At 33.1% G+C, this 14,673-nt stretch overlaps 1 protein-coding gene across 1 annotated transcript in view; it reads left to right on the top strand.

Annotated features, from left to right (window-relative positions):
- LOC150084221 (coiled-coil domain-containing protein 39-like) overlaps window positions 1-14,673 on the top strand; it is a 197,112-nt gene that overhangs the window by 50,211 nt on the left and 132,228 nt on the right. The window contains exons 6-8 of the mRNA XM_090376158.1: window positions 988-1,146; window positions 3,980-4,072; window positions 8,809-8,937. Of these exons, the coding sequence (XP_090232284.1) occupies window positions 988-1,146; window positions 3,980-4,072; window positions 8,809-8,937 (381 nt within the window). The remainder of the gene's footprint in view (window positions 1-987; window positions 1,147-3,979; window positions 4,073-8,808; window positions 8,938-14,673) is intronic.

Raw genomic sequence — 14,673 nt, 5'->3', positions numbered from 1 at the left:
AGATGCCAAAAATGATGTGACCATAAGGACTGGTGCCAACAAACAACAACAGTCCAGTAGTTTATGTATCATTGCAACCTGCAGAAAATTGCTTCTGCACATAATGAAAAGAATTTTTTAGAATGATCTCTCTCTCTCAGTAAATTATAACAAATTTGTGTTTCCTAGGTCTAACAATGATTTTTTAATATACTATGCTAAATAATTACTAAATCTCTTATTTTTTATTGCCTGTATTCATCATCAACCTTATTGTTTTCTTTGGTTGGTGATTTTTAGAGTGGCTTTGTGGGTACAACTCCAGATGTAGGAGCATTATTTTATGGAAAGGCAGATTTCAAATTTGTACATGGTTAATAGTTGCTAAGAAGTAAATAATGCTACTAGCAAAAGAGAAAAAAACTTGTGTTTTAGATACCAAGGAAATGAAAGATATAATTTGTATTTATTGGCATAATGTCATTGGGGCCATTAGCAAAGCAGCTAAGGTTGCTTTGTTAATGGCTTCAGCTAAGCAACTATGAGGCATCAGTTTATCCTGTAAGTTGCAGGTATTCTTTTGGTTGGTTTGCCTGTTTTTCTTGATGAAGAACCAGTTTCCCCTCGGTTGATGCAACCCTCTCCTGAGACTAACTTAACCTGGCCAGTGTGGAAAAAGCCCATAAAAATTTCTCCCATCTTGACATATGCCCATTTTCACATGGTGTGTATTAACAGAAGTTGTAACCACTGCTAACTGTGAGGGTTAAAAATTTGGTTTTGTAGTAAAATATGGGTATTATTAGTCATGGGTATGAGTTGAATAGTGGGTTTTTTTTTTTTTTTTTTTTTTTTTTTTATGCTAAAAGAGGTTTGGATTTTAAAAATATTGAGAAAAACTTATTATTACACCTCATTAGAAAATTATCTGCATGATTGGATGTACAAAAATTATTAATGTAGTGTACATTGATTTATTTTTTATATTTTTTTTCTCTCTTCCTTCAGCATGTTATTGAGGAACGATGTAAAAAGAAGAATGAGCTTAAATCCTCCATTCAATGGGATCATCAAGCTTTGGAAGCCTGGCTTTTAGAATCTGTAAAGCATGAAGAAGATAATCAGGCACTTATGAAGTATACTCACCAAGATATTAAAAAAATAAAGGTAAATCATTCTATATAATAATATAGCTGTTATGTTAATAGTTATAGTACAAACAAAAGTTATAGTACAAACAAAGATTAATTCACAGTCATTAAAATTACTTTGTGTCTGCATTACTTCTAAGTTAGTGACAAAGAAAACCAAGTTCACTTAGTGACACAAAGAGAAAACAACTCTTAACCCTAAATATTGATCTATTAGACTATTGCACTTAAATATTTTTGTACATATGGCATTGCATATGTTCTCAAAATTTTATTTTTATTTCAGTTAGGTTGATTTGTCTGTATTCAAACAGATTTAGTTATTATATGTATTTTACTTGTATGTGCCTAAGCACCCTTACTAATTGAATGTTTAATCTCTGATCAGTGTTAATTGCTTAATCTTGTTTCATTTGTCAACAGATCTTATACTTTGTCATTCTTGCATCATCATTACTTGACATTTTTTGCTCTTTTGTATTTTATTATACAAAGTATAATTTTTAATAATCTTAATTCATTGCCTTTAATTTGTTGAGAAAAATTGCTGATCATTAAAATTTCATTTGCAGTGCATGTTTAACAAATTGCATGCCAATTGCATTGGGAGGGTCTTGCAGACTCTTGCTCCTAATTATAACTGTAGAAATCCTCTTTCTGTTTAAGAATTAAAAATCTGTAATCATCAAATTATACTGGAATTGCAGTTTTCCTTTTTCTTTTACCACAGAATTTTATTTCTATGGAAGGAGTATCTATTCTTTCTTTACTTATTCATAAAATCCAAAACAAGGATGCCTCCCTGTGGATCTCTTATAGGAAGGTGAAAGGAAAAAAAAAAAAAAAAAAAAAAGGATTTAATTGTTGGTACATCCTGTAGAAACAGTTGCTAACAAGAAGCAAATCGCTTTTTGCTCTAATAATGATTGCATAGCTTACTATCCAGTTATTGTATAAATGTTTCCTGCAGAGTTATGAAATATCTCTTATTTTGATGAAATATTCAAAAAAAATATAAAGATATTAATGCAAATAATTTTTGAAGCCAGTGATTTGATTTTGGTGAAATGTAAACAGTATAAATATAGTTGGATACAAAGGTATGCACATAGAAGTATACTACTGACCAGAAGATTGTAAAGAAGATGACAGATGTTTGCTTCTACATGCAGACAGAATGAGTGAGCAAGTATGAATGTGTTTTGGATGATTTCAATTTGCTGCTTACTGATTGGAGCAAGTAGGAGGGAAGCTCACCCATAGGGATGAAATTTTTAAATAAACTAGCTTATTATTTACATCAGTATGTTAGAGAAAATATTAGTGGTAAGAATATTCTAGACCTGATCATTATCCACAAACCAAATGGCAGCCATTATTTGGCAAATGAAGACATAGGTTGCAGCTTTAAAGGTAAAGGCATGAGATTTAATTTCAGGGAAGGTGAACTGTGGCAGTTTAAAAGGTACTGTCATATCAAATGGGCAGATATAACAGTTTAACTATTTAAACTGTTAGTAACTTTGAAGGAGGCAGTAAGACGGTGCATCGAACTTTTTTAAGGTTAATTATGAGGGTATCATTGGACTTGGAAGAGACTCCTGTTTAAATATAAAGCCAATGTGGCATAATTTACAAGCCAATTATATATGTATAGATCTTTTTTTATTATTTGTGCAGCAGAAGCCTGTGGCTTGTTTATATTATATGACTAATACAAATAATAAAAAAATGAATTTTAATCTCACAACAATACAGGCACTTCCCTGCTTATGTAACACTCAACTTAGTGAAATTCAACTTTACATAAGTTTTTTCTGGCTGGTGAAAACTTAAAAAAAAGTGGAAACGTATTTTGTATCCCATAGGAATAAATGGAGGTATTGTGATTATATCGTAATGTGAACCCAAGGATACTATTTTTGGACCTTGGAAATTGAAATTTTTGCTATATAACTAAGCTAGTTATCTCTCTAAAAGGTCATTTTTATAATGGAAATTGCGCTACACTTTCATCATTATCATGTGTTCTGTTATAAGAATCAATTTTAAACGCCTTTGTGATATTTTTCTAAAACACATTTCTGGAGGTCACTACCATAAAACAAACAATTTGCACTTTATTGGGTTTATTGGGCTTTTCTGTTAGCACAATCTATTATAAATGGGTAGTAAACTCAATCTTATTGCATTTACAATAATACCAATAACTGGAATTGTGTGGGTTTCTACGTTACAGTATTATGGTGAAATGAATTTCCCTTCACTGAAATCTTCAATCATATAAAAAAACATAAATAAATTTTCAGAATATTCTCTTCATTCCTATTTATTTATTACCTATTCTCTTAAATGAGAGAGAGAGAGAGAGAGAGAGAGAGAGAGAGAGAGAGAGAGAGAGAGAGAGAGAGAGAGAGAGAGAGAGAGAGAGAAATAAGAAAACCTAGGGAAAAAAAAAGAAACATAACTTTAAAAAAAATTGAGGATTTTGTTTTTAAGTGAAAAATTGTGAACTTTTAGCAGTGCCACTATGAAAATCATACTTTCACTTAGTTATAGTGCCTATTAATTTTACATAGCAACTTGATTTTTTGTGTAAGCCCCTTTGGTTAGAAAGGATTTCATCAAAAAACTAGTTTCCATTAATTTGTGGTCAGATGGATAAGGCATTTGCTTTAAATTTTAACAAAGTTATATTTAAAGTTCTATAACTCAATGTAGTTTATCCAGTAGACTGTAGCATACAGAACTAATAAATTTTTTTGTGTATGATGTAATAAAATATTGAATTGGTGTTTGAAAAATTTTAAATGCACATAATTTAGATTTTTTTTTTTTGTTTCCTCTAGGAACTTGAACTGCTACTGGAAAGAGCTGCAAAAGATTTCCATAAGATTAAGTCAAATTTAGATGAAGCTGATACAGATGTATTTGCTGCTCAGGTAAGATGATATTTGTAATAATTTAATATGCGTGAGTTTAATTCGTAATGTTATTGATGTATATTAGTAACCACCCTATATTTAAATGTCTATATCATAAATTAATATATGAACTATTTATGGTTTTTATATATGTGTGTTATTTCCAGCCATCCATGAATTTTGTTTACATATCTATAAATTCTGCTTGTAACTGATTCTGCCATAGAAGAGGAGTAGAAATTTCTACTACACGTGTATTAGAAACATGTAGAACATAGAATAAGAACCACCAGTAGATTGTTAACCTTACCTCAAAAATATCTTTTATTCATGTGGCCACATTTGATGAAATTGTCAACTATAGGCCCAAGGGTACATAAGTACTCACGCACCTATAGTTGACAATTTCGCTCACTCAAAGCACTTGTACATAAGTATATGTGCTTTGAGTGACCGGGGTTCAAGCCCGTGACTGCTAAATAGGGTGCTGTTTCTTGTATTTTCTGTATCTTGTGAACTCCTCTGACTGTGTGGTTGTCCCGGAAATTTATTATTATTATTATTATTATTGGTATAAATTTAAAGATCATTTTTAATTAGAAATATTGCTAGCAGTTTTGTTACTGGTTTTCTTTCAAAACAAAAGCTTGTTTTCTTAAATTTAATCATAATCAGTGAAATTTGTTTAATTTCTTAATTTTAATAATAAATGCAAATTTATTCAGATTAATGTTGTTTTTTTACATAGAACTTTAATTTTTTTTAAAAAAATTTATTTATTTCCCACTTTAAATGATTGAGCATTTTTATCATTATCTAGGACAGTTTTCAAACTTCCTCATCACCCCCCCCCCTCCCCAAAAATAAAAGCTCTGTTCTCTGCTTTTGCAACCCATCTTTCTCTTACACTACCAAGATCAGAAAATGTACTGTCATACTTTTGTTAATACCTAATATTTTCAAATGCACTGTTCGTCATTGAAATTGCCCAGCCTAAAAGGAGTGCATGCTTTTACTTCAAAATAAGCGAACAGAAAGATCACCATAAACAAGAAATGATTAAGCTTTTGTGTCACTTCAGCAACTTACAAAAATGTGATGCATATTGATATGAAATGTGGTCTCCATGAACAGCAATCATCATCATCATCAGTCATTTTCAGTCCACTCCAGGATTAATGCCTCTCCAGCAACTTTTCATTTCCTTCTGTTTTGTGCAATGACCATCCATTTACTACCCACGAACTCACAAATTTCATCTGTCCATCTCCATTCTTGTCTTCCTGGTTTTCTTTTAGCTCCCCTTGAGTACCATTCTATTATTTTCTTAGTCCATCTGTCATCATTTCTTTGAGCTATGTGTCCTGCCTGACCATTTCAGTTCTTTAGTTTTGATAAGAATGTCCTTTATTTGTGTTTGCTGCCTAATACACGTGTTTCTCTTCTTATCTAACAATCTGATTCCTAATATAATTTGTCCATTCTTCACTGTGTTGTTATCAGCTTCTCTTCCATTCTTTTGGTGAATGCCCAAGTTTCACTCCCATAAGTCATGGTGGGGAGTATACATTGGTTCGTTATTTTACATTTCAGACAATTTGGGATATTGCTACGAAAGTATGTGACTAGATTTCCATGCTATCCATCCAAAATTTATTCTTCTCTTGACTTCCAGCCATTTATCATTATTACAACTAATGACTTGTCCCAGATAAGTATATGAATACACCTTTTCAATTGCTGCTCCTTCAATGATTATATCCCTTTCTGTGGTATACTTGTTCATCATTACTTTTGTTTTAGCCATATTCATCTTTAGTCCGAAACCCTTACTAACTCTGCATAACTGATTAAGATTTTCCTCTATTTCTTTGGGATCATGGCTTATGATCACAATGTCATCTGCAAATCGTAAATGGTGTAGGTACTCTCCATTCACATTGATTCCTTTCTGCGACCAATCTAATCTTCTGAAAGCTTTCTTAAGGGCAGCAGTAAACAACTTCGGAGATATTGTCTCCTCGTCGAACTTCTTTCTGAATTCTAAATTTGCCAGTCTTTGACTAGTCTCATAAAGGAGATAGCGTTCCCATATTTTTCTTCAAAAATATTAATGTATGGGGTATCCATGCCTTGTTTTCCCAGTGCCCAAAACATTGCCTTATGCTGTATGGAGTCAAATGCCTTTTAATAATCCACAAATGCCAGGGATAATGGCGTTTTATATTTATTTGCTTTCTCCATTAGCTGTGATATTACTTGAAGGTGATCCATAGTTGAGAATCCTGTCCTAAAGCCAGCTTACTCTTTTGGTTGATTCTCATCAAGTATTTTTTTTAATCTGTTAGTAATGACTCTTATGAACAACTTGTAGATGTGGGATGACAAGGTAAGTGGTCTATAATTTCCAAGTTCTGATTTATCTCCTTTCTTATGCAGCAAAACTATGATTGCATTATTCCACTCCTTAGGCATCACTCCTTTCCTAATGTATTTTGTGAAGAGGCTTGCCAGTTTCTGTGTCATGTCTCTTCTTCCCAATTTTAACAACTCTACAGTAACTTCATCTTCACCCGGGCCTTTCTGATTCTTCATTTTCTTCAATGCATGTTCTGCCTCATCAGGAAGGATATCGGGTATGTTATATGTGTTACTAATTTGTGATCCATCTTCACCACTGCTGGCATAATTCCCTCACTCCTTATATAATTCTTTATAGTAGTCTTCTGGTATTTGAATTATGCCTTCTCTTCTATTTATAAGTACACCATTGATATTCTTCAGTTTTAGTATTATTTGTCTTTCTGTATTACTGCTCATAACTGCTGATTTAAGTCCTTTGTTTTCCCTTAATGCTTGTTCTACTTTTCTTGTGTTAAATCTTCTTATGCCTCTCTGTGTCTCTTTCTAATGGCCTTGCATAACTCAGTATATTCAATTTTGTCCTTGCCAGTGTTTATCTTGCCCTTCATTTGTCGTCTTTGGTTCATTATGACAAGTGTTTCTTGACTGATTTTTTCTTCTTTGGATTTCTGGTTACCTATAGGTTTCTTTGGCTTTATCACTTTCAGAAAGTTGTAGTATTCCTTTTCGATATCTTGTTCCTGAAAGGTCTGCAGAAGCTCAAACATGTTCTTAAGTTCCAGTACATACTGCTTTTTCTCTTCTTCTGTTATCTCAATGACTTTCATATTATTTACTCATATTATTATTTTCATATTAAAATAAAAGTTGGAGACTGTGTATGGGGTTCATAAAACATCCTTTTCTTGTTTCTTAGCATAGCAAATCATAAACTGAACATAGAACAAAGCTTCATTATTAGAAATGTAGCCTGTTCTTTAAAATTTTTGGTATACTACACAGGCCATAGTGCCCCAGTTCTTATAGTGTTCTAGTATAGCATTTACCAATCCCCCCCAAGGAACTTTTAAATTAATTTTTTTCAAAAAATCAAGTTTATTTTCCACTTAAAACTGTTGAGTGGTTTTGTTATTATTTAAGATAGTTCTAAAACTTTTTCTCTGGAAGCTTTCATTATCTTCTTTTGTAACCCTCACTCTATCTCCTACCACTGCAGTCAGAAAATATATTTTGCATCATACTTTTGTTATGTCTAATCTTTTGAAACATTTTGCAGAAATTAAGCATAGTGAAAGCATGAACTCTAGGCATTAAAAACTAACAGGAAAAATTTGGTGTGAATGTGCCTTTTTGACTTTACCAAGCCTGCTGAATTAGTTTCCTTCTAATTTATTTAAAACTCCTGTGAAATGAAAGGAACTGGAACTGGTACAATATATATACATTGTATGAGAAAATAAGACTATGTTTCTTAACTCTGCCCCCAGAAAAATCAAGATTTTAGCTTGTTCTTGCTGTTACTATTATGTATGACCATGCAGTCTATAGAAAGATCATTAATTTCAAACAAGTGTATCAAGGTCATGAACTGTATAGTATTGGACTTCTGTCTCATGCAGCATTAAATTTTATTGTTTTTATTTAAAAATAACTAATATATTTTTCATATTTGCCATGGATCATTGGTTGAAAACTGGAAGAGTTATAAAAATTAATGTTGAAATACAAAATGATAATTTAGTCCATAGACATGTTATAAATCAACTTTGTTTTAGGCTTCAAGTGATGATACTAACCACTGTTTATTGATTAGTCTTAATACATCCCAACTCAATTTATTTGTAATTTGTTAGGAAACAAATTTTTTTGTGGACAAATAAATAAACTTTCAAAGAAAATTAACATGGTAAATAGACATAATGTTATTACAGTATCAAAAATCGCTTTAGTCATTTAGCAAGAATTGGATGTTCCCAGTGTTACTGTCTGATTGGAATAGTTGATCTTCATTTTTGCTTGACATGATCATCAGTAGTGTCGACTACCTAAAAATGTTGAATGATACTGTATCACTACAACCTCAAGCACTTATGACTTTCTAAAACTCATATTGACAAGGAAGGAGCACACTGCCATATTATGACACCTGGTATTCAGAAATTATTTAAATGAAGTATTTCCCATGGGAAACTAGACAAAGAAGAAAAAATGATGACTGGTCTGCCTTTCTATGAAGTCTTCTATAAGAATCCATGGAATCCATTTGCTCTGCTTAAATGGAAGTTTGCATTAAAATTTTTTTTATGTTAGTTTACTAGGAATTAGGATGCTTATTTTGATATATTAATTATTAAAGTAAAAAATTTATTTACTTTTTCTTATTTATGCAGGCAGAAATGGATCGTGTTGAAGAAGACTTTCGCAGAGCTCACCAGGAAAGACAGGGTATTATTGGTGACTGGGAAAAAGTTCTCTTCCAGATTGAACAACGACATGAAGAAATGCAAAATCTTGTTAAGGTATTGGCATCATAATTGGATTGTGATATTATATATATATATAAGGTTGAAATAATAAAGCGTGGAGGGGAGAGAGCCAACAGATGGAGGTGTAAAGAACACAAGGTGCCAAAACTGGTCAGAAAAGGATAGCAAGAAAGAGAAGTATTATAGGCAGATGATGGGGAAAGAAAAGAATATGTGATGATAAAGTGATTTATTACTTCAACCTTAAATATATACTTTTGTATCCGTTGCTGCTACTTAGTGCACTTAGACGCATTTGGCATATAACTTTTATAGCATAATTAGGCCATATTTCCATACATGTCACTTTTGATCATTTTACACACACACACACACACACACACACACACACACACACACACACACACACACACACACACACACACGTGTGTGTGTGTGATGGCGCCTTTGTAGCCAGGTGGGCAGTAGCAGCAGTGCGTAGCACACGTTTCTTGATTAGTCTGGGGTTCGAGCCCGTGAGCCACCAATTAAATACGGAGGATGCGGAAAGGTCAGGGAATGACCACCGCATATCCCCAGAGCAATATGGCCTTGGTTGCTAATGCTCCTAAAAACCAAATAACAGTGTGTGTGTGTGTGTGTGTGTGTGTGTGTGTGTGTGTGTGCGCGCGCGCGCGCTATCACAGTGGATAGGAGATATATACATGGACTGAGTTTTCCTCCACTGAGAGAAAAACTCTGTCAGAACTCGACATTGTTTTTCTAGTTGATCATAGCATATTTAAAGGATGCCACGTGTGTTGTGACCTTTCTTGTTTTTTTATATTTCCTATATACAGTAAACCCTTGCTAATCTGGATCGAAATATAAAATTTTCTTTTCACAGTTGAGTATTTTGAAACACAGGATTTAGGAAGGCAGATGAGTCACTCTGACTGTGCAGAGAGAGATGGAACATACATCACATTGTCTTGTGTGTTGTTCAGTATCATTGTCGACTCTGAGTCTGACAGATGTTATTGCTTATATCGCTTCATTTGGGTACTTCTTTATACGTACATATGTATATAAGTTAAATTATTTTATATGTTATGGATTCTAAACAATTTAAAAGTGGAATAAAAAGAAACACGTTGCTTTAACTATCATTAACAAGCTCAAAGTGATAGAACAACTTGAAAATGGTTTTCCTGGAAAAAACATTGCTGAAGAATTTGGTATTGGCTAACAGACTGTGTTGGACATTAAAAAACAAAAAGAATCTATAAAGACATTAAAGACATTTAAAATTCAATACACTCCTTTAAAATTCAATGTGGATAGCGATAAAAGCAGTGCATCAAATAGACATTAAAAAAGCCAAAAGAAGTGTTGCTGGAAGAAGCTGTATTTAAGTGGCATTTACAAATCAAACAAGTTAGTGCATAGTATCATATTAGTTCATAGTAAAACACTGAAGTGGGTGAAATAGCATTGTTTTCATTGTATCTCATATTGCGAATGCCTTCACAATTATTCCACTACCTTGAATAAGCAACACTTCCCCGATGGAGAAGACTAATGTTACTTATTCTCGGTGGATGGTATCTGCAGAGGTAGTGCAATTTCAGGGAAACTTGTGAAGGCATTCACAATATGAGATATAACAAAAACGACAGCATTTCACCCACTCCGGTGATTTACTACCAACTAATATGATGCTATGCTAACTTGTTCGATTAGTGAGTTTTCCGTAGTCTGGGGCTTTTAGCCCTAAAATCTTTTTAGTGGTATTCGCAGCAACAATCAAGTGGTGTTGAGCCAAAGGCAGCAGCAGCAGAAAAGTTTGCAAAGCATTTCAAGTTATACAATTTTATTTGCAGTTCAGGATGGCTGTGGCGATTTAGACAAAGGCACAATATCACTAATAGAAAAATTTGTGGTGAAGCCCTAAGTGGCGATGTTGAAGATGTTGAGCCATTTATAAAAAAATTAAATTAAATGATAATACAATCAAGACAAAACTTGATAGGTTTCTTCAAACCTGCATTGGTACATTCAAAAACAAATACATTTTCTCAGTCTTCTATCAATGGATAAATCTATTGTATTTTTATAGTTTTTAAATAAAGGCTGTACATTGATATATTTTTTTTTATTTATTGTCATGAGCACTACCTATATCATTTAATTTTCCATTTATTTGTGTTCTAAGTTTTTTTTTTTTTTTTTTCTTTTAAGGCTATCTTTTGCTGCACTAATCTGGATTATCGCTTGATCCTGATGACCTCCCCAGTTAATCCAGATTAGTAAGGATTTACTGTATTTGCATCTCCTATGTTTTTTCCCCCATGTATTACCTATAATTTTCAAATTTTTATCCTAATCAGTGTAATATTAATTTTGATTATTAAAGTGAAATGTCTTCTTGGTGGATGACTTTTTTTGAAACATTCATTTGACCTATGTGTATTATGTCATCCAGTAATTTCATATATCTTTCTATATTTTTGTCCTATTTTTGATTGTAAGGCTGGTGGAAGCACTGATGACATTATTTCTTAAATTCCTCTATTTGGAAATCAAGTCGTGAAATAAACTGTCAGAAAACAACAAATGGAGTTATTTGTGTATGAGCAAAGTTATCTGCTCTACTGTGTTTGTGATATCATGCAATGAGTGTAGGCCAGTGTTTACAGAAAATGGATATTTTTATGAAGCAGTTTTTTTTATTACTTTCCAACCCAGCCTTTGGAAGTAATATTCTCTCTCTCTCTCTTGATGGGAAACAAAATAAAATTTTTTAAAGAACTGTTGCATTTTTGAATGTGATATTTTAATTATTATTATTTATTTATTATTTTTTTTTTTTGCAATATATATATATATATATACACACATGATGTTCACATTTTCCAAAAAAAAAATTAATAATAAATAATATTCATAAAACAAACTTATATAAACATTTTGAGTGGTGTTTTTTTTTTTGTATAAAACTTTAAAAACCAAGTTTGTTTGTGAATATAACATTTATTTCATTTTCTTAAAAGTTTATAGTATTTCTGGCCATGCGTGTGGATAAGAATATCCATTTTCTATAAACACTGCTTAGAAGGTGTCTGTTTAAAACTCTGAAATAGGCACTTAGGTCACAATTTTTTTTTTTTTTTAACAACTTAATAACTCACAATATAATTTTTTTTTTATGTATCCATATGAAGTATGTTCTTTATGGGCTCAAAGCTTAAGGGTATTCACACTAACAAAACCTTTTAAAAGGGGTTCATCAAAAAACCATGAAGCATTTTTATAAATGCAAATTTTACAAATGTTAATAAGCTTTTTTTGAACAGTTTCCTACAACCTTCTTTTTATTCTAATATTTGATATCTATTCAAAATTGTCTCAGCAAAAAATGTTATGTCCCTTTAAAAATATTAGAAATTTGTGTGACTGTGTATGTCTTCTTGTTTTGAAGGTTTTTTTTTTTTTTTTTAGTGCAGTATATTTTCTAGTAGCTACCTTCAAGTTGCTCATATACAACTGGATAAATGAATAGCCACTTTCCATTATCAACTGGTCAGGTTTTGTATGTTCTATATGCTAAATATAATATATGCTAAGAAGCCTGCCTTTCCTCACCACCCAACTCTTCAGTAGTTGCAGGAAAAAAAGACTATGGAATTACTCCAAGCATATAAGTGCTTATGGAATGTCCACTGTTGAATATTTCTTATTTATTACATTTTTTTTTTTTTGTTAACAATAATCTAAAAATAAAATATCATATTCATAATAAATGTAGCACAGATAATAAATCTATATAAAACTCACTTCACTCCCTTCACACAAATGTTCAGTTTCTTCTGCTGCATGCCTTTTCTATAAGTATTCCCATTACCACTGCTCTTCTAAATTACATCTGTAATTTCATCCCTTCCAGCCTAGTCTAAATCCATTTGCAGCTCAGCTCTGAACTAACTATACTAACATTTCTGCATTTATTCCTTATTATTTTTTTTCTTTGAAACAAACTTGCTTCATATGTATTTCCTGAAAATTGCATTCTACAGAAATTCAACGAGTATCCAATGTCAACAAGTATCTTCTGTCTTTCCAACCTTCAACTTTCGTATGGTACTAGAGTACTACAAATTCTGACAGTGTTATTTTATTTTGCCAACTTGTCTGTTTGAAAATAGCACATACTAATTATTTAAACCAATTCCTTATGATATGCCAAGAAAATTACAAGAAACATGTCATACTAATCTGTTAGCATTAGCATTAGTAGAGGCATATGATGCAAGAAAGCAAGCTTATTCAGCATCAGCCAAAAAAAAAAAAAAAAAAACACCACTCCCATTTCACCCCTCCGTTCGTTCGAAATACCTGTCCAGTTGAGCTTTATATTTGTTTAGGCTATCAACTTCAACAACAAGTGATGGAAGTCGGTTCCACCAACCAACCACCCGCTGGCCAAAGGCAAATTTCCGCACATCTATCCGACATCCGTCCTTCCTCAATTTGAATTTATGCCCTCTGAGGTGATTATTCTGAGCAAGATGAAGAATCCCATTGGCATTGAGCATGCTAAAACCATTCAAAGCCTTATACACCTCTATCAGATCTCCTCGCCGGTGCCTAGTTTCCAGACTCTGTAATTTGCAAAACTTAAGCCTTTCTTCGTAAGAGCAACCCTTTGTTCCATTCACTAATCTTGTTGCCCTTCTCTGTACCCGTTCCAGCAGCTCTACATCCTTCTTGAAATGAGGCCTCCAGACCTGTATACAGTACTCAAGATGTGGCCTAACCATTGCCTTATACAAGGGAATAATCACCTCCTTATCCCTGCTAGAAAAATTCCTGTATATCATTGACAAGACACTATGAGCTACTCTTGCAGCTCGTCTGCACTGCTCAGAGAACTTCATATCTGCCTGCACAATTACCCCCAGGTCCTTTTCATTCTCCACCACTGTCAGTGTAGTACCGCAGAGTTGATACGTTGCTCTGGGGTTACTGTTTCCCATATGTAGTACTTTACATTTGTCAACGTTAAACTTCATTTGCCACCTCTCAGCCCATCTGTTCAACCTTTCCAGATCCTGTTGCAGCAGCATAGCGTCAGTAGTGTCCTTAACAACCCTGCCAACCTTTGTATCATCTGCAAACTTGGACATTAAACTTGATATCCCATCATCAATATCATTCATAAACACCGAAAACAACAACGGACCCAACACTGAACCCTGAGGAACTCCACTAATAACATTAGTCCACGTTGAGCAGTGTCCATTGATTACCACTCTCTGTCTTCTGCCACTCAACCATCCCCTTATCCATAGCAGCAATTTGCCTCCAATGCCACACTGCTCCAATTTGTGCAGCAGTCTTCCATGTGCAACAGTATCAAAAGCCTTTCTAAGATCCAAATATATAATATCAAAGTTATTCCCTGCATCCAGTTCTTTTGTGACTACATCATAGTATCCAATCAAATTGGTCAGGCAAGACCTGCCCTTAACAAAACCATGCTGCGTCTGAGCTATAACTGAATTCTTGTCTAGATGATCCTGCAGTGCTTCTTTAACCAGTGCCTCCATTAATTTACCTGGAACAGAAGTTAAACTAACAGGTCTATAATTACTTGTGTCAGCCTTTGATCCTCCTTTGTGAATTGGGGTTACATTTGCACATCTCCAGTCTATGGGTACCTCCCCTGAGTCCAAAGAAGCTCTCATAATTATGGCTAGGGGTTTGCTTACTTCCTTTGCTGCCTCCTTT

This window comes from Mastigoproctus giganteus, chromosome 6 (genome assembly GCF_048544385.1).
Source record: "Mastigoproctus giganteus isolate SK-2022 chromosome 6, ASM4854438v1, whole genome shotgun sequence".
Lineage (NCBI taxonomy): Eukaryota > Metazoa > Arthropoda > Arachnida > Uropygi > Thelyphonidae > Mastigoproctus > Mastigoproctus giganteus.
The sequence above is the reverse complement of the archived record's forward strand: the minus strand, read 5'-3'. Positions and strand labels throughout refer to the sequence as shown.